At 35.8% G+C, this 24,354-nt stretch overlaps 2 protein-coding genes across 2 annotated transcripts; both read left to right on the top strand.

The window, feature by feature from the left end:
- Window positions 1-5,219: 5,219 nt before the first annotated feature.
- LOC9313342 (RING-H2 finger protein ATL58) lies at window positions 5,220-6,175 on the top strand. Its single transcript, XM_021024067.1, has one exon. The coding sequence runs from the start codon at window positions 5,398-5,400 to the stop codon at window positions 5,968-5,970; it is 573 nt and encodes a 190-aa protein (XP_020879726.1). The 5' UTR covers window positions 5,220-5,397; the 3' UTR covers window positions 5,971-6,175.
- A 3,735-nt stretch (window positions 6,176-9,910) lies between these two features.
- On the top strand, window positions 9,911-21,440 carry LOC9313341 (brefeldin A-inhibited guanine nucleotide-exchange protein 5). The gene is made up of 34 exons (XM_021024290.1): window positions 9,911-10,019; window positions 10,103-10,266; window positions 11,094-11,142; window positions 11,529-11,769; window positions 11,939-12,060; window positions 12,134-12,192; window positions 12,309-12,366; window positions 12,441-12,525; window positions 12,631-12,825; window positions 13,254-13,312; window positions 13,578-13,647; window positions 13,735-13,803; window positions 14,180-14,302; window positions 14,381-14,434; window positions 14,536-14,624; window positions 14,747-14,843; window positions 14,943-15,041; window positions 15,178-15,372; window positions 15,446-15,556; window positions 15,627-15,811; window positions 15,979-16,602; window positions 16,749-17,166; window positions 17,553-17,792; window positions 17,901-18,024; window positions 18,130-18,278; window positions 18,469-18,825; window positions 19,022-19,188; window positions 19,257-19,498; window positions 19,673-19,839; window positions 19,990-20,103; window positions 20,232-20,368; window positions 20,456-20,711; window positions 20,804-20,899; window positions 21,030-21,440. The coding sequence occupies exons 2-34, from the start codon at window positions 10,164-10,166 to the stop codon at window positions 21,093-21,095; spliced, it is 5,220 nt and encodes a 1,739-aa protein (XP_020879949.1). The 5' UTR covers window positions 9,911-10,019; window positions 10,103-10,163; the 3' UTR covers window positions 21,096-21,440.
- Window positions 21,441-24,354: the final 2,914 nt, after the last annotated feature.

The raw sequence follows: 24,354 nt of genomic DNA, 5'->3' as shown, positions 1-24,354 counted from the left end.
TACACAATCATGGAGGCTTTCAAAAGATGAAACCTTCTGGAGAATAACTCTCTAAACTCAAGGAAAGTAAAAACATATAGAAACAAAAAAATTTAAAATATTAAGGAATGAGAAGAGAGTTATTTTCATAGCAATAACGAAAAACTAAAGAGACGAGAGAGTTCATTTCATTATATATTTTTAAAAAATGACTTAAAAAGAGAAAAAACTAGTTTATTTTATAAAATAACTGGCTGTGGACTTGTGGTGGACTGTGGACATGCATATATGCATGTCACATAGACAAAGCTTCAACCGGTTACATATCACAATGGAATGAAAGAGGCTACTAAAGTCAATGTTACAAAATGATGGAAGATTTTGGACATTTGCAAATATGCCTTTTTCATATATATTAGATTTACAATAAAAAAAAATTATGGTATGACATTTGGAAGTTGAAGTAATGGAATCTGAGTAGGATAGTTAGGAAATTGATGTGTCAGATTGGGACCACCTTGTCTTTTATAAGTTAAACATCATTTTTGTTAGTAGACGACATCATGTGTCATGTGCATGTGGAAAGGATTTGTCCCGTTTCTTATTTTTTTTCCTTAAACATAATTAAGGACTATCATTATAAAGTTAAATCGTTCTCTAATTCTTCTTTTTATATCCATTATAAAAGATAAATCCTTCTCTAATACTACTTTTTATATCCTACTAATACTTCTTCATTGCATACATCATTGCAGTCTTACCATTAAAAAAATAGTGAGGCTTACGTAAATTTCTAAAGTAAAACCGAAAAAGCAAAACCACTGTGTTATAAATGGGTTGATATATATCAATGTCTATCACCACAATTGATTTTGATTTTTTTTTAATTAGCTATTAATTGCTCTACGTTAGGAGTCTTATTAATTATTTAAATCTCAACGAAGATGCTACGTAAGATTATTTTAATAATAATGGAAAGATGCGACGTAAGCCTAAAGTATTTGATAAACATTAATATCATCTCGACTCAATATATACATATATATATATATAATGCCATATATCAAGCATATCTTAATACTTTCTTAACAATGAATTTATGCGTGAAATACCACAAAATATTTCGATTTTAAATTTGTATTGTTTAATCATTCTGCTTTTTTGTTAAAAATATAATAGATATAAGTAATGAAAAATCGTAAGAAGACCACGTGAGAATGTGGGGAAAACGGTCTATTTCCCCATGAAAAGTATGCTTATCACGCCAGATAGAGCCCAATTTATGACCACGTGCTAGATATCCCCGAAAAAATATTTCGCAACCTATATCTCTCTGAATCTATAGTTTTCATCTATTTCCCCGTAAATTTTGGGTTTAATCGGTTTAGGTCCTAAACCGGAAACGAAACCACTAAACTCACTATCTAACCGAATTAAAGCTTGACCCGACCCAATATCTTCTACTTCACTCGTTATTTCATGTATGTAATTGACCCGACCCACAAATCTCTCCCAATCTCCGCTACATTGAAATTGACTGTCCCATTGAAATTGAAATCTTTCAAATATGAACTTGTACGAGATCGCTACTTCGCCATTGTTGCAGAAATGAAAACTTTTAGATCTCTAAAAATCCTAATTTCCATCACACGAACGACAATGACACCTCGTCAATCTCAAAATTTCTCGACCAAACCCATTTTCGTCAACTAAGACGGAGCGACTCCGTTATTGATATCAGTCGATACTCAATCGAAGATTCACATGGGCATTCAGTTGAAAAACACAAGCAAACCACTCAAAAGTCAAGAACTTGGTGAAGGTGAAGTTTTTGAAATTGAAATTGAAATCTTCTTCCTCTCTTCTTCTCCAATTATGCTTTTGATCTACAAAATTAAATAATTGAAATAATCTGTATCTTCTCTTAGATTTCTGGATTTTTCAAGCTCTAATGCAAAACCCAAATCAATCGTAAAAGTTACCAAAATCGATAACTGAATCCAAAAAATACAATAATCCTCACACTTAATTTTGATGCGTGGAGAAGACGAGGTGGGTTGACTTTACAATCCTACTCACCAAAACCATCTTTAAAGATTCCAAATCCATTTCAAAAATTTAGATTAAGTCGTCTCCTTTATCTTCAACATTCGAAACCCATGAATCCTGAACGAATCTTAGGTTTAGGAGAGTGAGAGTCAAACCAATTTATTTTCGATTTGGGGGTTATTAGACTGAAGTCGGGTTGTAAACGGGTGAATTACGGTTAAGTCTGGTTATAATTAGATTTAGTTGGTTTATCAATTGGTAAGATATACAGTAAACCGATTAAACCCAGTTTTATGGGATTATAGATCTCGAACTTTCAGATTCGGGGAGATTAATCTATTGAACTTCTATTTCGGGGGGAAATAAGTATTTAACTTTCGTTTCATGGACATATACACCGAGGTCAAAGAATGGGTTCTATCTGGCGTGATAAGCATAGTTCTCGTGGGGAAATAGACCGTTTTTCCAAGAATGTGAGATTGTGGGGAAAACGGCCTATTTCCCCACGAGAAGTATCGCATCACAACAGATAGAGCCCATACTTTGATCCCGGTCTATATATCCATGAAATGGAAATTCTATTCCTATTTCTCCCCGAATTGAAAGTTCCATAGCTAAATGTCCCCGATTAAATAATTCGAGATCTAAAAACCCATAGTCTTTGGTTTTGGTGGGTTTACTATATATCAAACAAACGTTAACCACCTACATATGATACTAAACCGGATTTATACCAGATAACAACTGACCCAGACCCAATTCCAACCCCGACCCAACTTCTTCTTCACCCAATTTTTTTCTTGCTACGGATCAATTGATTTGTCATTTGTGAATGAATTTTAGATTCAGACTTTGAAAAAAAAAAAAGATTCAGACTTTGATTTTGTAGAGAATTTGCAGATGTAATCGGATTTAGTGTGATTGATTCACACATTTAAATGAAAATCTCTGCTTCAAAACGGGACCAACGTACATGACGCCGAGATGAATGATTGCTAGAATCGCCATGAAAAACGATCTCCTTCCACAAACATCTGATTGAAGTCGTACTAATTAATTTGGGTCTCTCTATGAAACTAATCAATCATGGGGATTTGCTTGAGTGTTCAGGTCAAAGTTGAGAAGATCAAATTCTCACAATGGAGATTCATCTTTGATTCCTCATGTCGGGTTGTCTTGATCGATTCGCGAGGCCTTGTGATAATTTTTAACCCGTTTCCCCAATTATCGTGGTTGTGAATTACAAATATCAGATACAAATTTCGGATTGAAATTTTAGGAAATAGAGTTTGAGAACTAGATGGATTGAGAATTTTATGAGAGGTGTTAGATTTTGGGGATTTGTTGTTGTTTATTAAAGATTTGGTTGGTTTCAGGTTTTGAAGGATGTGTTCAAGCAATGATGATGAGAGAAGAGACGGAGATCAAATGTCAAGTATTTGAAATTTGAAATTTGAAGAAGAAGAAGATGAGTGATTAAGAAGAAGAGTGTTTTTAGGGTGTTTGATAAAGACGTCCATAATGGTTTCATATCTGCACCAGAGCTTCGACATGTGATGACAAATCTCGGGGAGAAGCTATGTGATGATGAAATGTGAAGAAGATAATAGGTAGATATTTTCAAGTATTTGGCCAATGTGAAGAAGAAAGCTGAAGCCAAAAAAAAAAAGAAATTGTGCGAATTGGGTCTGGTTTTAAGTCGGGTCGGATTTAGTTTCGGTTTAGTATCAGGTGTAGGTGGTTTTCTATCGGTTCAGTTTGCAAACCGATCAAATCAAGGTATGTGGACAATTAGATTAAAGATTTGCAATTCGGAGAGAAATAGGAATAGAACTTCCATTTCATGGATAGCTAGACCGGGATCAAAGTATGAGCTCTATCTGTTGTGATGCGATACTTCTCGTGTGGAAATAGGCCGTTTTCCCGAGATTGTGATAATAAAAGACTATAAAGTATATTTCTTACATAAAAGCTAATCCCTTACAAAAAAAAAAAAAAAAAAAAAAAAAAAAAAAAAAAAAAGCTAATCCCTTACAGAGAACATCAAAAGTACATTAATATATATGTAAACAAAACAAGGCGTAATCGTTAAGGCAATAAGCCACAAATGGACTAACATATTTAAAGGCTTATGTGACCAATTGCTCCTCAAAGATAACCAACGATAATGATACTAAAATATGTTACGTCAAAATGTATTTTCTTTTTATATATGTTTCTCTTTTTGGGTGGTTTGGTAAAAGGAAGAGAAAAAGAAACGATCATGATCGTCTTTTATTCCTCACCGTCTCTCTCAATCTCTCATGCAAGCAAATATTGCAAGCCAGACTAGCACAGACTGTGACACGAACGCCACTAACCCAACGTCACCTTCTCCTGTTCTTTTTTCATATATTTCACTCTAGTCCATTCTCTCTAGTTGCTCACAATTGTCTTCACCTAGATATTTTTAGATTCTTATCTCTTCACCCTAAACTCTTTTTGATTAATCCTATGGGTAACATTTAACTTTATAAATGTGTTCAAGGCTTTATATTCCACTTCATATATACAATTATGTAGGGAAGGGCATTCCGGTTTATGGTGTGATTTTTTTTTTTTTTTTTGTTTATCGGTTTGGTTACAGTTTAGTTTTGGTTTTACGGTTACCGGTTTTATAACCATATCCAATTCGGTTTTAAAATCCCCAAAAAAATAGAATATTACGGTTTTAAACCGAACTAAACCCGAAATAAATTTAATAAGTAACCAAACAGAATTTCGAAAGAAACCGAAATCCAACTAGTAACTCTTTTCGGTCGGATAAGGTCATTTTTCGACTTTACATTTGATATATATGAATGTAAATAGAGTACGATAGAAACAGCCTAGTTATATAAAATCAGTACAATGTATAGAAACCGAGATCCTCTCAATATAAAAGAGACTATGTACGTAACAAAGTTTCATTACATTGAATAACAGAACCTTATCCAAACTTTAACATTCTCCTTTTACTCAATTTCAACTAATTAACAGTTTGCACGCTTTGAATTTTCTAACTATACTATTTATTTTATGGATAAAAAGCAAATTAAATTTGACTGATTCAGTTTTCCAACATTTACAGCTGAATATAAAAACAAATTCTCTATGCAGACTTGCAGAGTCTTTATTCTATAGATTAAAATATGTGGATACAGATAAGCATAACAGAAAATTTGACACCGAAAGTTTGTAATGAAAAAAACAATTGTAAAAAATGATATAATTCTTTTGCAAAAAATGATTAAAAAAAAAAGTTAAAAAAAAACATTGTTTTGAAAAAGAAGCCACTCACTAATGAAAAACCGAACCCTCACCACCTTTAATTTTCCTTTATAAAGACACATGATTCTAACCTCTCTTCCTCCCTCTTCCTCTTCTCACTCTCTCTCTCTCTTGCTCCAAGTTTTCACAATGACTTTCTTCATCGAAGACACTAGTGTCATCATCAGCCACGTTCTCTACAAAACGGCGGTTATCATCGCCGTTTTACGATGGATTTTCGCCTGGAGCCTCCGTTACCGCTCCAGATCATCATCATCATCATCATCTCAATCCTCCTCTACTCCTTTGATTTCATCACAAACAATCAAAGAAAGCCTCGCTGTAACGGCGTTCCGCGACGCGGTGGAGAGATCTCCCGCGACAATAAACGACACGTGCGCCGTGTGTCTAGGAGATCTTGAAGACGACGACGAAATCAGAGAGCTTAGGAATTGTAACCATGTTTTTCATCGTGATTGTATTGACCGGTGGCTAGAATATGAATGTCGCGGTGGCGATGAGGATAACCACCGTACTTGTCCGCTATGTCGAACACCGTTGCTTCCGTCGTTCTCTGATTGCTCCACCGTTAATCAACCTAGCTGGGCCGTTGAACGACTTCTTTACCTCTTCGGCGACGATCTTCTTCCCTGAACTTTTTTCTTTTTACTATAAAAAAATTTGATTTTATTTTTTCTGATGAGAATTGTATGTTGGAGGAGTAGAATAGGAAATATAAGAATGATTGATCTCAATTATACGAAAACGAACCAATTTGATTTGATTGTATATACAAATGTTACATTCCAGTGTGTATTAATTCTCTTTTTCAGATATGTGTCTAAAGTTGATTATTTTTCTTTCACATTTTTTATGGAAAATTCCCGAATAACCCATCATTTTTTTATTTAACCTTTTAATACCCATGTTTTTTTTTGAAAACTTGAGATAAATATATTTGGTTTAAAAATATTTCATTTTTGATTGTTAATAAATTTGAACTCACGACTTAATAAGCTCGTTAACGAGTGTTACATAACTATTTAACGTGATTTTTTTTCATTTTTTTCTTTCTCCTTCACACGAAACCCTAGTGTCGCTGGCCAATAGAGTTTCGGCCACATCTTTCTTCGACCAAACCAAGCTTACAACTAGGCATGGGCATATGGGTAACCCGTTCGGGTTCGGGTAAAACCCGTTCGGGTTCGGGTTGAATGGGTAATGAATTTATGGTCCATTCGGGTATTCCTATGGTTTCGGTTCCGGTCCGGTTCGGGTATTGTCGGGTTCGGGTCGGTTTGGGTAATACCCAAAGTTTAAAATCACTTTACATACTCAAATGATCAAATAAAGAGAATAGAACATCAAACATGACATTTAAATACAAAATCCAATCCAAAATAACAAAGATGACTATTTCACTCTTAAGTGTTAAGAATAGATTCTAATTATCTATATACATATATAAACATATGTGTATTGCATATATATAAGTATATATATAAGTATATAACTATATAAGACTATATATCTAATTATCTATATACATATATAAACTCAAACGTCAAAAGTCACAAAACCTAAAACCTAGGACATACATATAAGTATATAACTATATAAGACTATATATCTAATTATCTATATACATGTATTTCTTCGGGTTTGTGGGTACCCTAAATGGGTAACGGGTAATCCCCGACCCGACCCGATACCCACGGGTAATCCAATACTCTACCCAATGAGGTAATTTTCTAATACCCTAACCCGCTCCAACCCGATTTTTTCGGTCCGGGTATCGGTTCGGGTATCGGGTCCGGGTTTTTTGCCCAGGCCTACTTACAACGAAGTAACTGCTCTTCTCTTGTTGATTAGGTTTGACATAATGGGCTTTTATCGTCCTGGCGAAAATGACATAGAAAAGTAAAACAAAGTGCATTGGCCTATATGCTACATTTCTACATATCTACAAAAGATAAGAAAAAATGATAGCAGGTGAAACAAGACTCATAAAGGAGACTTCTCGGAAGAGAGAAACTTCAAGCTTTCTTCTTCTTCCTACTTATTGTATCTTTTGATTCTTGTTCTTCTTGTGCAGAATCTGTAAAACCAAAACAAAATCACTAGTTAGTGGTGTTTCAAGAGGTCTTCCTCGAGACGTAGAAGTTAGAGGCCTTGTAATCGGTTATCAAAATTGTGTTGTTTATTTTGCAAGCAAGCATACTTACATTTAACTCCACAAGTGGTATCAGAGCTCCAGCCTCGAGGTTTGGTGTACTTTTTTTAAGGACGGACCCACTAAGAAGAGAGGGAAGTCAACTCACTTGGTAAAATAATGATATAAGCTTTTTCTTGTAAGAATGCATAAAGAAACAATAGCCGATTTGGCAATTTTGTGTCAAATGACCCTCTTGTAAAAATGGATAAAGAAACAACCGCCGATTTGGCAATTTTGTGTCAAATGACCTTCTTTACCCGAGTTTGATTCCTAGTTTGATATTTTTGGTTAAATTTTTTCATTTCTATTTTGTTATGACCCGGTCAAAAATTATGGGTTTATCACCAACGGTTTTATAGGAGCTTCAAATCAAAGATTACAAGAAAACAGTCAAGATGAGTAACACTTAGGTTGAGGTGAACATATTTGATGGAACATGTGACTTCTCGTGGTGGAACTAGGAAAGTGAGACTGTTTGGTGTTCAATCTCATTTTCCATTTCTTTTGTTAGTATGTGTTTCTTATTTGTATGTCTAGAAACTAAGTGATCTAAACCCATGCAAGATTCTTTTGAAATTATGATTCATATAACTTATTTCTTATCGGTTTTTGACCGGTGGTTTTGGTAACCTTTACATTATTTAAGAAACAAAATGTAAAACAAACATCAATCTTTTTGAATTTGTATCCAACATTATCACCTTTAGCGAAGTTTCAGATTCTGTAATCTTTGGCTTATTAAATTGACCAATATAAGCCTAATTACTTTTTATAACAATTATAATTAAGTTGTATTTAAATTTTACAAACAATACATTCTGCTATATTTAATGGAAAACAAAATATAATTTTTTTGATCTTACATAAAACATAATATAAAATGATAATACATGAAAATAATTTTAATAATCGTAAGATGCATGAATCCGTAATATATAAATAACATAACCTAATCTACTTATTGGAAGTAAAGAAAACTTAACAATCTCTTATTAATAATAGAAATATTTATTTAGATTAATTTATACTAATAAACTAATAATAGTTTGTACACCATCTATATTTTAAACATATATAATCCCCTATATATTAATAGAGAAACATTTTTTTAAAAAAACCTTACCATCATGTGTTATTAACAAGATTGTCACGCTGATGTGTCGCTCTCACAATGATTTGGCTTCTATTTAGATAATTACCCAAGATTTATTAGACTATTTACAGAATTTGCCATTCGTCTCATACATCCATATATCCCACTAATCAAAAACAAATTTCTAATTAAAAATTAAAAAAAACACACAATATATACGAGACAAACTTTATTATTTCTATATTAGCAAACACATTACAACACATAACAAATGTTACATTTTTTCTATATATGCATAACAAATAACAAATCTGTATTATCTAATATTAAAATGTAAGACATGCTACGTCCAATAAGACATTTTAAATTTAAAATCAAACAGACATTTTTTATTTCATAAATCGAGCAAACTAATGGTCTATATATTACTAGATTAGTTACAAATGTGCCATGATATTCTAATTATTTTTAAATCCAGACTAACATATATATATATATATATAGATATATTTAACAACTCAAACATGTAAGCGTATAATTCATGTAAATTAATATATTAGAATATATTTTTATAACTTTTGTAAGTACAAATTTTTCTAGGTTCATAAATCCAAACTACATTTATAAAATTAATTCTCAAAACTAAATCTATCATAAAATCAACAATAAATTAATTTTTCAAATTTTGAAGGCAATCCAAATTTCAAAAATTAAACGGAACCCTACAAAAATATTTCTCTATAAATATATTCCCTGATATCATCTTCATCCTCTCAAATTTACCAAACATACATCTTCTTAGTTTTCGAGCAATCTAAATTTTTTAAATGTTCATCAACTTTTTTACAAAGATGTATATGTGTTTGTTATTTAAGTTACGTTAGAAAATAAATTGTCTTCTTTAATTATTTTACGGGTAAAACGAATTCCGATACGAAAAATCGATGATTGAAATATAAAACGTTTTTTTTAACATGTTTCATAATACACTAACAGATTTTAGATTCCGGATAATAATATAATAATTTTTGTAACTAAAACTACAATGCACTTCTTTAATTGTCATTTCATCCCGCACATAGTGCGGGTAATTTATCTAGTACATATTAAACAAATCAAAGAAAACTCTCACATATAAAAAACCCATAGCAGATTAAACTTAAGATCCCGGTTCAATTCAGTTTAGAAAATAATCTCGGTTTCAATTGACTCGGATCGCTCCATTATTATTTTCTTTTCTTAACCGCGATTATTGAAATAGTTAGTAATAATTTTTTTATTTTGTTTTTGAAATGGGAAATTAGATCTAGCTAGTGGCTCGTTTCGTTGCTTCAGATCTCTCTTCGATCGAGCTTCTTGGGGGTCAAGGGTATAATCAAAAACCAGAGAGCTAAGGCAATTTCTCCTTTCTCTCTCGATTCCGTCGTATCTCCAACGATCCGATTGTGTAATTCGTTCGATCTTGCTGTATTGTGCAGAAAATTTGCTGTTGAAGCAGAGGAAGACGAAGAAGTGGAAGACGAATAAGAAGGATTAAAGATGGCGGCTGGTGGATTTTTGACTCGAGCATTTGATACGATGCTTAAGGAGTCCGGAGGAAAGAAGTATCCTGATCTCCAGAAAGCTATTCAAGCTTATCAAGGTTAGATCTCAATTTCTCCCATTTTTGCTCGAATCATTCGATCGTTGCTTTTGGTCCTGGGAGATTTCAACCTTTGGAACACGATCATAGCTACGTGTGTATCTGCTAGATGTATTTTGACTTAAATGTGGTCGCACAAGCTGAGATTTTTGAGGTTATACCCAGTGTTTGGTTTGTTAGTGAACTTTAGTATGGTGTGATAGGATAATGCGAACTAAGGCTATGGAATTTTTTTAGTTGTTGTCAATGTTTCGCGGACACTTAGGCCTTAGATCAACTTCTGGTTTTTAGTTTGTAACTGATATTTGAATGTTGACCTGTGAACAAAGATGCTATCTATCAGAATAGTTTAACTTCTTATTCGTTCGTTCGAGTAATATAACCTTTTTGGAAGACGTAAATTCGTTTAGGCTCCAATCAAATCTGTGATTTATTGTACAGAAAGTTCTGGACAGGGATTGGTTACATGATTTTAGAACGGTCTGCTTAGTTCTACGTTAAATTAAAGGGAAGTGAGGTCCATTTTTACGAACGTTGTATGAACTTTTCATTTCTGGAGTTTAGATACGCTTTAGCTGCATGCGCTACTTGGATTTTCAATGATTTTGTCAATGAGGTGGTATTAGAAGTTGTATGAAGGAAATTCACCCCTGGTGCTATCCAGAAATCTATGAATTTTATGGCTTCTCTCCACATTTTGTCTTCTAATTTACTTTTGGCTCTAGTTTGGCCTTGGTCAAAATTGTTTTCATATGATAGAAAAGATATGGTGGTGACAATTTTTTCTTTTGCTAACTAGTTTGGCTTTGATTTGTGATTGTTTATAGATGGTTCGAAGGTTGTTACGCAGGCTGCATCCTCGAGCGTAGATGAGAGGTAATGACCAAACCATTATTCCATTTTCTGCTATTTGTAGGATTGAGTTTTCTCGATAAATTGATAGTTATTTGAAATTTAATTTTACTATAGGTAGTCGTCTGGTGACGTTTATCTTATTCACCTTTTAACCATGGTAGCTACTAGTCACACTTGATATCATGAAAACTCTTTGCCAAATCTTATTTGTCACATTTTAGTTTTCTGTAAGAGTTTGAGCCTTCCTTGTTTTTTTTGGTTCTTTTTTATTTTACCATCTCTTGAAGGGTTTTGTAATTTATATGGAAAGATGGCCTGTTCTGTCTGTTGTCCTGCCTTATGCATGTGAGAAATATGTTCAATAGTGTATTTCGTCTACACTAACACTTAATTATATTTAACTTCAGTTCACAAGCTGAAGTTGGAGGTGAAAAAACTGGGGGAGAAGCAGATGAGTCGAAAAAAGTCCCAAGTGCTGAAGTGGCCGAGCAGGCTAGCCAGTTAAAAAGTGAGACTATAAACGTTTCCTTAGCAAATGCTGGACACACATTAGGGGGAGCGGAAGTGGAGCTTGTTCTGAAACCTCTACGCCTTGCATTTGAGACAAAGAACTTAAAAATATTTGATGCTGCTTTGGATTGTCTTCATGTATGTATTTTTTTTATTTTTTTGTAATTGCTTTGAGTATCCCTGGTCGTTTGCTCCATTAAAGTTTTTTTGGTTTGAGATTCCTGTAACTATATACTTATGTAATGTATCTCGTGTCATTCTATTGATGTTCTGTCTATGTTGTTAATTCTTTTTTTGTTGCAAGCAGAAACTCATTGCCTATGATCATTTGGAGGGGGATCCGGGGTTGGATGGTGGAAAAAATTCTGCACCTTTCACCGACATTCTGAACATGGTTTGCAGCTGTGTTGATAATTCATCACCAGACAGGTATGTACCTTCGCGTTTCAAAATCTTCTTGAGATTGGTTATACCAATTCTTAAAGCTGAAAATTTTGTACAGCACTGTACTCCAAGTTCTGAAGGTTCTTCTTACAGCTGTTGCTTCAGGAAAGTTCAAAGGTATGCCTCTGATGTAGAAAGCTATGTTTTGTTACTTTTAGAGGGCTGAACCTGGTTTCTCTATTTATTGTGCTTGCAATATCAAATTAAATTATTTTAATCTGTTTTTATCGCAGTGCATGGGGAGCCATTGCTGGGTGTTATTCGAGTTTGCTATAACATTGCTCTAAACAGGTGTGTTTTCTCTCCTTTTATCTAATTTTTTCATCACTTTAGGTGGAAGCACTAATTGCAGAATTTCCATGTAGCAAGAGCCCAATTAACCAAGCAACTTCTAAAGCAATGCTGACTCAGATGATAAGCATTGTATTCAGGAGAATGGAGACTGACATTGTAAGGAATTTTATTTTTCTCAATGTTGCATGCTTTATCGAATTTGAATGCATAAAAACAAAGTAAATGTTGAATGGAGGCGCTCACAATTGAATGTATATCTAGGTTTCCGCACCATCCACAGTGTCTCAGGAAGAACATGTTTCAGGCGACAGTTCAAGCCCTAAAAATGAAGAAATAACTGCAGCTGACGAAAATGAGAAAGAAATGACCTTAGGAGATGCACTCACTCAGGCAAAAGACACAACTCTTGCTTCTGTTGAAGAGCTGCATACCCTTGTGGGCGGTGCTGATATTAAGGTTGGTCTTCAACTTATATCTTAAACTTTTCTCCATTGCCGTGACTGGATTAGAGATGTATTCTTTAAAAGAGAAGTGCTGAAAGGATTATGGAAAAAAGTTATAAATGCCATAGAAGAAAAGATTGTATATTTTTTTTGTAGAGTTATTTCTCTCTATACTTCTGGCATATCCCCATTGTTGCTTCTGGATACGTAGAGATATTTTTCAGTCACTTGTCTTCGAATGCCCACTAGATTTTTTTTTTGTAACACGTATGCGTCCCATAAGCTCTATAGAGTTTCCTATCTGAAATTTAAATAGTGAGACTGGAAAAGTTCTCTAGAATAGTTTCTTCGTTTTTTTTCCTGGTAGATAGATGACTCTTGTCTACTGTGGTTCAAAAGTTGTGGTTTTGCGGACAATGAAATTCTTAATTCTACGATCAGGGTTTAGAAGCTGCCCTTGACAAAGCTGTGCATCTTGAAGATGGCAAGAAGATAAAACGGTATAGTCATACCACTCTGCTCAATTTCCGAGTTTTAAGTTTTTGCTTTACTGATCTATGTACCAGTATGTCTTTTTGCCTATTTATGCTTATGTGTTTTGAGTATGTGTGCACGCACACGCCTGTATCATAGGTATAAACTTGTATGTGGCTGTACATACACACATGCTCATATTTACCTGTTTTGATTAGCAGATAATGAGTTAGACTGGTTTTTTCTTTGCAAGAGTCTTGACTTTCTATTCAACTCATTTTAATTCCATAGGGGCATCGAGCTAGAGAGCATGAGTATTGGACAGCGTGATGCATTGCTTGTTTTCCGTACCCTTTGCAAGGTTGGCTTTTTTTGATGATTCCATCTCTCTATCCTTGACTAGCTATTTGTGGTGCTTCTATGACAAATTTTTTAAGTTCTGTATCAGATGGGTATGAAAGAAGATAGTGATGAAGTCACAACCAAGACCCGTATATTGTCTCTTGAGCTTCTTCAGGTAAACGTAGTTAATTATCTTATAAATTTGTAGCAAAGGCTTACATGACACTGAAATTTCCTATTGCACATCATATATTAATTATTTTTATTATGAAGTCAAATAGAGGTGTGTATACATAGTTGTTGTGACTGTTAACTGCTTCCTGCCTAAATGTTTGAGGTACGCTTTGCTCTAAGTTGGATTTACACCGATACAGTTTCTGTGCATTTCTCAGAACTTTAATGTTGTGAAAGGTCCATATATACCTCTTTGCTTATCCTAAGTTTCAGATTGTTGACATTAGATTGTTATTTATGTTGCATCTTCTCTGAAGGTCCTTTCTGTTGGCTGAGTTTGACCATTTTTCTGCAAAAAATATGTTTGCAATATGCAGGGTATGTTAGAAGGAGTTAGTCATTCGTTTACAAAGAACTTTCACTTTATAGATTCAGTGAAAGCCTACCTCTCATATGCATTGTTACGGGCTTCAGTATCTCAGTCTTCTGTCATATTTCAGGTTTGATTCTCCATTTCATATAGATCTCTTGAAGTTCTATTAGATAGTTGTATCTGACAAGAATTTATGTTCTGGCAGTATGCATCTGGTATCTTTTCCGTGCTTTTACTGCGGTTCAGAGACAGTTTAAAAGTAAGCATGTGCTGTCTGGCTGTCTCCAGTTTAGAAATTCCTTTTATTGTGGGGATTGTTACCTTTCACCATATTTTTCTGATCCTAAATCTCACTTTCAGGGTGAAATTGGTATCTTTTTCCCCATCATCATCTTAAGATCATTAGATAGCTCTGAGTGTCCCAATGACCAAAAGATGGGTGTTCTTAGGTACAATATTATTCTGCTCGTCCAGATGTATTTTGTTTTGAATACATCTCTTAGGCAAGTGAGTCTACTACTATTTGCTGTGAATTTCATCGATACTTTTTTTTTTTTTTTTTATTATGCAGGATGCTTGAGAAAGTCTGCAAAGATCCGCAGATGCTTGTTGATGTGTATGTAAACTATGATTGTGATCTAGAGGCCCCAAACTTGTTTGAGCGCATGGTGTGCTCCATTTTCCATTCTTTTATATAATTACTGTACTTCAGCAATGTGACTGATAGTTATCACTCACATTACGTCTTTTTTTTAATTTTATTTTAGGTAACAACTTTGTCTAAAATTGCTCAAGGGTCTCAGATTGCTGATCCAAATCCTGCCATGGCTGCGCAGACAGCTTCAGTTAAAGGTTCATCCCTTCAGGTAGGCGTCATATCACGTTTACTTTACCTGCATCCAGAAAATAAACTTCTGAAATTGCTATGTATTATTTTATCTAAATCCTTATGAAATTATTCAATAAGAAATTGGAGGAACCTTTTTTTCTTAAATTTTCTAGTGCCTCGTCAACGTTCTTAAATCACTAGTTGATTGGGAGAAAATAAGGAGAGAGGCAGAAAATAGTACACGAAATGCAAACGAGGACTCTGCTTCTGCTGGAGAGCCAATTGAAACCAAAAGCAGGGAAGATGTCCCAAGCAACTTTGAGAAGGCTAAAGCTCATAAATCCACAATGGAGGCTGCCATCTCCGAGGTTTTTGTTCGATATCCTGCTGCTTGTTACTGGTAGTAGTGACATACTAATGCATGGATAATTATTTTTGCAGTTCAACAGGAATTCAGTGAAGGGTGTCGAATATCTAATTGCCAACAAGTTGGTCGAAAGGAATCCTGCTTCAGTTGCACAGTTTCTGAGAAGTACTTCGAATCTGAGCAAGGTGGAATAGTAGAACAATGCATGGTTATTTTCAGTATTTATAGGTGGGATATAACTGTTCTTTCATATAGGTTATGATTGGCGATTATCTGGGCCAACACGAGGAGTTTCCTCTTGCTGTCATGCACGCATATGTTGATTCAATGATATTTTCGGAAATGAAGTTTCATTCGGCTATTCGTGAATTTCTCAAAGGTTTTAGACTTCCAGGAGAGGCCCAAAAAATTGATCGCATTATGGAAAAGTTTGCTGAGAGGTAAGGACACCATGTATTATTCACTTAGATCATTTTCTGAATCTAGCACAAATATTAAGCTTGGTAGTTATTTGTGGATTAGTCGAATGGAAAACCTATACTTGGTTATCTTATCCATTTTCCAGTTAATAACTAACATTTTCTGTTCCACTGTTGCCTTTGAGTAGATATTGCGCAGACAATCCGGGTCTTTTCAAGAATGCAGATACTGCCTATGTTCTAGCCTATGCAGTTATCATGTTAAATACAGATGCACATAATCCAATGGTTTGGCCTAAGATGTCGAAATCGGATTTCACACGTATGAATGCCACGAATGATCCTGAAGATTGTGCTCCAACTGAACTTCTGGAAGAGATCTATGATTCTATTGTACAAGAAGAAATTAAACTAAAAGATGATGACACCATGAAGAAGCTCAGCAGTCAAAGGCCAGGAGGAGAAGAAAGAGGTGGTCTTGTCAGCATTCTTAATCTGGGTTTGCCAAAAAGAATATCAGCAGCTGATGCTAAGTCTGAGACTGAGGACATTGTTAGGAAAACACAGGAAATTTTCCGGAAGCATGGAGTGAAACGAGGAGTCTTTCATACTGTTGAGCAAGTGGAAATTATAAGGCCCATGGTGGAAGCTGTTGGGTGGCCTTTGCTTGCTGCTTTCTCCGTTACAATGGAAGTAGGTGATAACAAACCAAGGATTCTTCTCTGCATGGAGGGATTTAAAGCTGGAATACATATTGCTTATGTTCTTGGAATGGATACAATGCGATATGCCTTTCTAACATCGCTTGTCAGGTAACTTGTAAAACTAATTTCGCACTCCCTTTTATGTTTGAGTGTCGAATAGTTCTTTAGGTTGCATTGTGTATTGGCAGTTTGTGTAAGATATTGTGCCATTGCGGTGCAGTGCATATTGACTATTTATCTTTGAATGTCCATAGGTTCACTTTCTTGCATGCTCCAAAAGAAATGCGGAGCAAAAATGTTGAAGCATTGAGGATATTACTGGCTTTGTGTGACTCGGAACCTGAGACCCTTCAAGATACTTGGAATGCAGTTTTAGAATGTGTTTCTAGGCTTGAATTCATTATTTCTACTCCTGGGATTGCTGCAACAGTAATGCATGGATCAAACCAGATCTCCAGGGATGGGGTTGTTCAATCATTGAAGGAGCTAGCCGGGAGACCTGCTGAACAAGTTTTTGTAAACAGTGTCAAGCTGCCCAGTGAATCTGTTGTGGAATTCTTTACTGCTCTATGTGGTGTTTCAGCTGAAGAACTGAAACAGTCTCCTGCCCGTGTTTTCAGCTTGCAGAAGCTAGTGGAGATCAGTTATTACAATATAGCTCGTATCCGAATGGTACTCTTCTGATAGTTTTCTCTCCTTACTCAATTCATGGTTAACTATGAGAACTTATGCACGGTCACAACACATACCCTACCTCGCACTTCATGCAACTTGAAAGTATGGATACATTTAGAATGAATAGCATTAACAATAACACAATGAGGAAGTAAAGCGGAGAACTTTGTTAACTTTGCTGTCAATTCTGTTCTAAATTTGACTTATCTCTAGTGTGCATTGCAACAAGTTTTGGTGTCTATTATAAAACTGCTTCCTCACTCCTCGTCAAAGTAATATTGAATGCCCGATAGATTTATGTATTTTAGGCTTTATATGTATTTCAATACTTAAAATACATGCATATATTATTCATTTTATGTTTGTTTTGTGACATATACCAGGTCTGGGCAAGAATATGGTCTGTCCTTGCCGAACATTTCGTATCTGCTGGTAGCCATCATGATGAAAAGATTGCAATGTATGCCATAGATTCTCTGAGACAGCTTGGGATGAAGTATTTGGAACGTGCTGAGCTCACCAATTTCACTTTCCAAAATGATATTCTTAAACCGTTCGTTATTATCATGCGGAATACTCAAAGCCAGACCATAAGGAGCCTAATTGTTGACTGCATCGTTCAGGTTACTTGCTTGGTCTTTTCTATATTCTAAAATTAATGTTTCCTTGGTTTTTGTTACTCGGTAGTATGCAGCCATTTTTTCAGCAGCTAATCTATCTTTTTCTTTTAGATGATAAAATCTAAAGTTGGAAGTATAAAATCAGGATGGAGGAGTGTTTTTATGATATTTACAGCAGCTGCAGATGATGAAGTTGAATCGATAGTTGAAAAATCATTTGAGAATGTTGAGCAAGGTGACAAACAGTTCATCAAACTCTTGCACTTGTATCCTAGTTTTAGTATATTTTCTCACTCTTTCGTTTCGATAAATGTTTGTGTAACCACTCGTTTGTTTGCAGTTATTTTGGAACACTTTGACCAGGTGATAGGTGACTGCTTCATGGATTGCGTCAATTGTCTCATCAGGTTTGCCAATAACAAAGCTTCAGACCGGATAAGCCTGAAAGCTATTGCCCTTCTCAGAATATGCGAGGATCGGCTTGCAGAGGTATGTTTTCAAGCTAAATTTAGCTTGAAAATTCAGCGTTTTACTCTTCTATCATAACTTCAATCCTATGCTCCACACTCCTTCCCGTTCGTATCTGCTTTTTGGGCGGTCTTTGAACTTCCTCATTTCCTTTTGAGCTCTCTCTCTGTAACTACACATGCTCATTTGCCTGTCATATGATAATTCTCAGGGACTTATACCCGGTGGTGTTCTCAAGCCCGTTGATAGCAATGAGGATGAAACTTTTGATGTGACAGAGCATTACTGGTTTCCGATGCTTGCCGGTCTGTCTGATCTCACATCTGATTTTAGGCCCGAAGTTAGAAACTGTGCTCTGGAGGTGTTGTTTGATTTGCTGAATGAAAGGGGAAACAAGTTCTCCACACCTTTCTGGGAGAGTATCTTCCATCGCATCTTGTTTCCAATTTTTGATCATGTGAGTCATGCTGGAAAGGAAAGCTTAATATCTTCCGGGGATGTAAAATTTCGTGAAACAAGCATTCATTCCCTCCAGCTCCTCTGCAATCTCTTCAATACGTTCTACAAGGTACTCAATTCACTTGTTTCCATTTGCTCCCTCTGTGCTCATCTTGTCCATTATTACTCAATTAACTTTCAGGCTTATTGCAATGCTTGTCATGTTTACTGCACAAAATCATACAAAAAAATTTCTTAACATGCAACGTTGGAACATATTATTGCGTGTTGCAAATTTGACCATCGAATTTTCATCTTTGGAGCAGGAAGTATGTTTTATGCTGCCTCCACTTTTAAGTTTGCTCCTAGACTGTGCGAAGAAATCAGATCAGACAGTCGTGTCAATTTCCTTAGGAGCATTGGTTCACCTCATCGAGGTTGGAGGCCATCAATTTAGTGAGGGAGACTGGGATATGCTTTTGAAAAGCATAAGGTGACCATCTTTCATCAAAAACTTTGATCTTCAAATGTTGCTATCTAACTTTTTCTTTCGGTTGCCAGAGATGCATCATACACAACTCAACCGCTGGAGCTGTTGAATGCTTTGAGTTTTGACAATCCGAAAAAGAACCTAGTTCTGACAGGAGACATAGAGGCCGATGCCTCTGATTCTCCACGAGTTGATCGTAATCCGGACGATATTAAAGATAATGGGAAAGTTTCCGCCCAGGCATCTCCAAGGATTGGTACTCATGGTGCTTCCGTAGAATCTGGGATACCGCCTAAGTCTGATGGCTCGGAAGGTTGCCTCTAAACTTTTGTAGAATTTTGGATTTATGCATTAACAATTTACAATATTCACTTCTGGTGTTGGAAAATAATTGTTAGTGAAGTAGGACATGTTGGCGCTGGTAAACTAAAAACAAATTGGATTTGTACAACGCCATGTTTTTTAACCTTTATGTTTCTCATTAAAGGTCGTCCATCGTCATCTGGAAGAGCTCAAAAGGATGGGGATGATGTGAATTTGCAGCGGAGTCAGACTTTTGGCCAAAGATTCATGGACAATATCTTCCTCAGGAATCTCACATCTCAACCAAAAAGCTCTGTTGCAGAAGTGTCTGTACCTTCCTCTCCATATAAGGTATTTTGCATGTGCACACTCCCTGGCTTTTCTTCCATTTGATATACCTTACTAATATACACTCTTCACAGGTCATTCCTTTTTTTTTTTCATAGTTCTCTTGTTTCTCCGAGTAATATGATTCATTTAACGAATTACTATCTTCTGTAGCATGAAGATCCTACAGAGCCCGACAGCAGAGAAGAAGAGAGTCCAGCTCTGGGAGCTATTAGAGGAAAATGCATCACACAATTACTACTACTTGGTGCTATCAACAGCATTCAGGTATTTAGATGTCTTCTCTGCTTCGCTATGTTGTATGGTCTTAAGCAAACACTCTCATTCCTGAACACCTGATCCCCAGTATTGTGAACTGACAGTTGCATCTTTCTTGTTTGATGTTAATTCTGCAGCAAAAATACTGGAGTAATTTGAAAACACTACAGAAGATTGCGATTATGGACATCTTATTCTCTTTCATAGAATTTGCTTCTTCCTACAATTCATATTCTAATCTCAGAACACGTATGAATCACATTCCCGCTGAGAGGTTAGTGACGGAGACTTTGGACTGAGTTATAAATTGATATTTTTATCCTCCTTATTCAGAATTTGAACTATTAACTATTTTTAATAGGCCACCTTTAAACCTTCTCCGGCAAGAGCTGGAAGGAACCACCATATATTTGGACGTCTTGCAAAAGACAACTTCTGGGCTTGCAGATGATGCATCTAACTCGGAAGATAGACTAGAAGGTGCAGCAGAAGAAAAATTGGTATCGTTCTGTGAACAGGTGCTGAAAGAAACATCTGATCTCCAGTCCACTTTGGGGGAGACTACTAACATGGATGTCCATCGGGTACTGGAGCTGCGTTCTCCTGTGATTGTGAAGGTAATATACATCTTAATTGCTTACACATTTGTCACTGAGACTATAAAATCTATGATAGAAAGGATAATTTTCATATGTCATTGTGGTTCCAGGTTTTGGAAGGCATGTGCTTCATGAACAACACAATATTCAGGAAACACATGAGAGAGTTCTACCCTCTGCTCACAAGGCTCGTTTGCTGTGAACAGGCAAGTTTTTGAATTTGTTTCTGTTCTAGATTTTGTTTCTGAGTTAGTTTTGGGCTTTCGAGCCATCCATAACTTTCTTTGTCTATAAATGTAATCGGTAGATCTAACTTCATGAGCTTTCTGTCTGCAGATGGACATAAGAGGTGCACTAGCCAACCTTTTCAAAGCACAATTGAAGCCACTTTTGCAACAGTAAATGATCTATACGCCGCCATGATATTGTGGCAAAGCAAAACACTCTCAATGTCATTTACTTCCAACAGTTTGGGTTGTTTTTTTTCTTCTAAATTGTAATGATTTTTCTCCTGATTAGAGTGCACATCCCGATTAAATTGCCAGTGGTACTCATATATACCCGTATCAGTTGTTTTTTTCTTTGCGATTCTTGCTCCCATCTTTAATATGAAGTGTCGTAAATCTGTTATTAAGAAACCCTTTAGTTTAAGTATTCTTTGGTCACAGTACTGGTTGTTTCCTAGACATTGTGGACTTAAATGGTGCTTGCTACCATAGTTTATTTAATCAAACATAACTTCCCTTCTCAATTTCAATGTTGCTTTTGCAGTTTATGTAGTAAGTATGATAACCAAAATCATGAGCTAGTATGTAAGTTGATCTGAACCAACTCGTACGAATGACAACGTTTCCATTTTGGTCGCTCATTTGCGATCGCCATTTTAGGCGTCTTAAAGGAGTGGCAAATCGGCTTGTTATATTTTGCGAACTCCGTGGGGTGACAAATTGAAGTCTCAATGACTCAATTTATATGTTTTGTTTTAATGCTAAATACATATATTTATCTATGCAAATACCAAATAAGTATATTGATATGATCATGGACAGCACTAAGGATATGGAGCATGAACCGGAGCTTGAACGTGAGCTTGTAGCTGAGGAAGGAGCTAAAGGAGCTAAGCTTGTAGCTGAGGATGAGCTTGTAGCCGAGGAGGAGCTTGTAGCCGAGGAAGCTTTGATCGCACCAACTGGTCCAATGACTCGTTCTAGAGCTAAGCTATTCAACCAAGCCATTGGAGGGATGCTTAACCACATTTGGGACCGACCAAATGACTTGAGCCAAGTCACTACCTCTTTGGTTTTGATCCATGCTCAAGGACCTCATCAAGATGGATAAGTGATTCATGAGTGCTCTTTTTCCCTGCCTTTGGTTTTGTCCCACTGGGTTTTCCAAAGGGAGGTTTTTAACGAGGCTTATGTTTTCACTTCATATAATCCATTTTGATGATTCAAGACCCAAGCCCACTAAATAATGAGACAATTTCGTGGCCTTAGTAGTTGAAGGGTTATTTTTCAAATTCAAACTCTATTTTAATTTCTCTTGTGTTTTCTAGGCAGCCTTGGAGCTTGTTTCAAGACTTGTCTCTTTACATTCTCTTCTCTCCTATATATCCTCTTGTAATCTCTTATGAGAACTCATCTTTCTTTTTATCAAAAACCTTTTCTAAGAAGATCATCTTGTTGGTGCGTATATCAAGCAAAACCCTTAGTCTCTTTTGGTGCGCATATCCAAAGGATCTAAGTTTCGGTATCGTGAAGCTCTTCCACAAGCTTCTGTGATATCCATCAATCAATTCTCTCGTCTTTGAGTCGTGTGTCGTCTATAGATCGAGATCATATATCCATCATCACGGCTTCACAGCCACTTCTATCCCTTGCTCAACTTTAGAGTGCCGAGTCCTCGGGAGGATCGTGTCAAGTGGTATCAGAGCACACTCTGAAAGTTGAGTATTCTATCTTGTCTGTTCATCTTCTTATTCCGTCTGTCATCTTGTTTTAATTTTCATAAATAATTGGTATGTGCTAAAATCGCGAAATCAACTGTCACGGATTCGAAAAAGAGTCTAGTATTTTCTAAAATTATTTATGGAATTTTTCTGCGCGATTTGATGATTTTTAGTCTCCGAACAAGTGAAACTGTCGTGATTAGGGTTCTAGGAGAATTTTGTGGGATTTGAAGAGTCAATTCGTGTTTGTTTCAAAAGAACTAGTTACTGGTGTTGTTTTGTTGTTTCTATTGCAGAAAGGATGGCTGAATCCGATGAGGAAGAGACTAGCCACAACCGGAACAACAAACTTTTGATTGAAGCTATGAAGAAAATGATGAACACCGAATTGGAAGCATTTCGCAAAGAGTTTCATCAGAATTTTAGATCTCCAAGGAGAAGTCAAGAGCAGCATGAGCAAATCACATATCAAAAAGAGGCAAAACCAAGGAGACCCCAGGAGAAACCTAATTGGAGAAGCAGATCAACCCAAGATCAAGCAAATAGTTACTACTACAATCGTGGTGATCAAAGACGTGTTGAGAAAGCTACCCCGCAACATAATGATGTGAAAAAAGTTAAGGCCGTGAAGAAAAGCCAAAAGGAAAGTCTAGCCTTAGCAAAAGAACAGTTCGAGGATGAACTTCTGAAGATTCTCAACGCTTACAATAAACCCAAGAAAGCTAAGTCAACATCTCAACCAAAGATGGTCACTGACGAAGTTGTAGTTCACAAGCAAAACCAAAAGGAAAGTCTAGCCTTAGCTAAAGAACAGTTCGAGGATGAGCTTCTGAAGATTTTCAACGCTTACAACAAACCTAAGAAAGCTAAGTGTGTTCTTCCTTCTAATTCAGAAAAAGCTAAGTTTGCTCTTCCTTCTAAATTTGTGAAAGATACGTGTGATCTTTCTGAGAAACCTGATTTTGTGCTTGAAAATGATCAACCTTGTGACAAACTAATCCTTTCCAAGCCGGTGCAACCGAGTAGTACTTTTTGTTTTTCACAGGTTATGGAAGAAGAATCTCAGATAGAAGTTCAAAGGAGTTTGCCATCGATTGTTACTAATTTGGAGCAGCAAACTATCTTTGTTCCTGAACCAATCCTTGAGTCAAATGAGCATTATCAAAAGCACTGTAGGGAAGTTGATTTGGTTACAAAAAAGCTTAATGTGTTTGTTTTGATTTCTTCTCAAGATGAAAAACAATTTGGTTTGGAAAATGTGAAAGAATTTCGTGTTTCAAAATCTGTTTTTGACAAAATGATTCCAACTTTTGATACACTCACACTTGAAAAGCTCTTTAAGCCAAGATGTTTTCTGTTTGATGAGTTTCGTGAATTTAACTCGTCTTTGAGAATTTCTTTGTGTAGCAAAGCATTTGAGCTGTTTAGAACTAAAACCCAAAACGCATTGGTTAAAATGTTTTATGATTTGTATGAATCAAATCTGTTCAATGAGCTTTGCAAACCAACTTTGAAGGATTGTGTGTTTGGATTCTCTATTTCAAGTATAATGCATTTGTTCTGTCCCATGAGTGCTGAAAAAGGAACAGGAGCTTTGGAGAAGAATAACTACATAGGAGAAGTGACCTCAAAGAAAGGCACATTCAAGGTTCCACTCCATATCCAAGACGACTTGAGGAGAGCTGAAGGTGCACTTGATATACTGGCAATCAA

Source organism: Arabidopsis lyrata, assembly GCF_000004255.2.
Source record: "Arabidopsis lyrata subsp. lyrata unplaced genomic scaffold ARALYscaffold_5, whole genome shotgun sequence".
NCBI lineage: Eukaryota > Viridiplantae > Streptophyta > Magnoliopsida > Brassicales > Brassicaceae > Arabidopsis > Arabidopsis lyrata.
The sequence above is the reverse complement of the archived record's forward strand: the minus strand, read 5'-3'. Positions and strand labels throughout refer to the sequence as shown.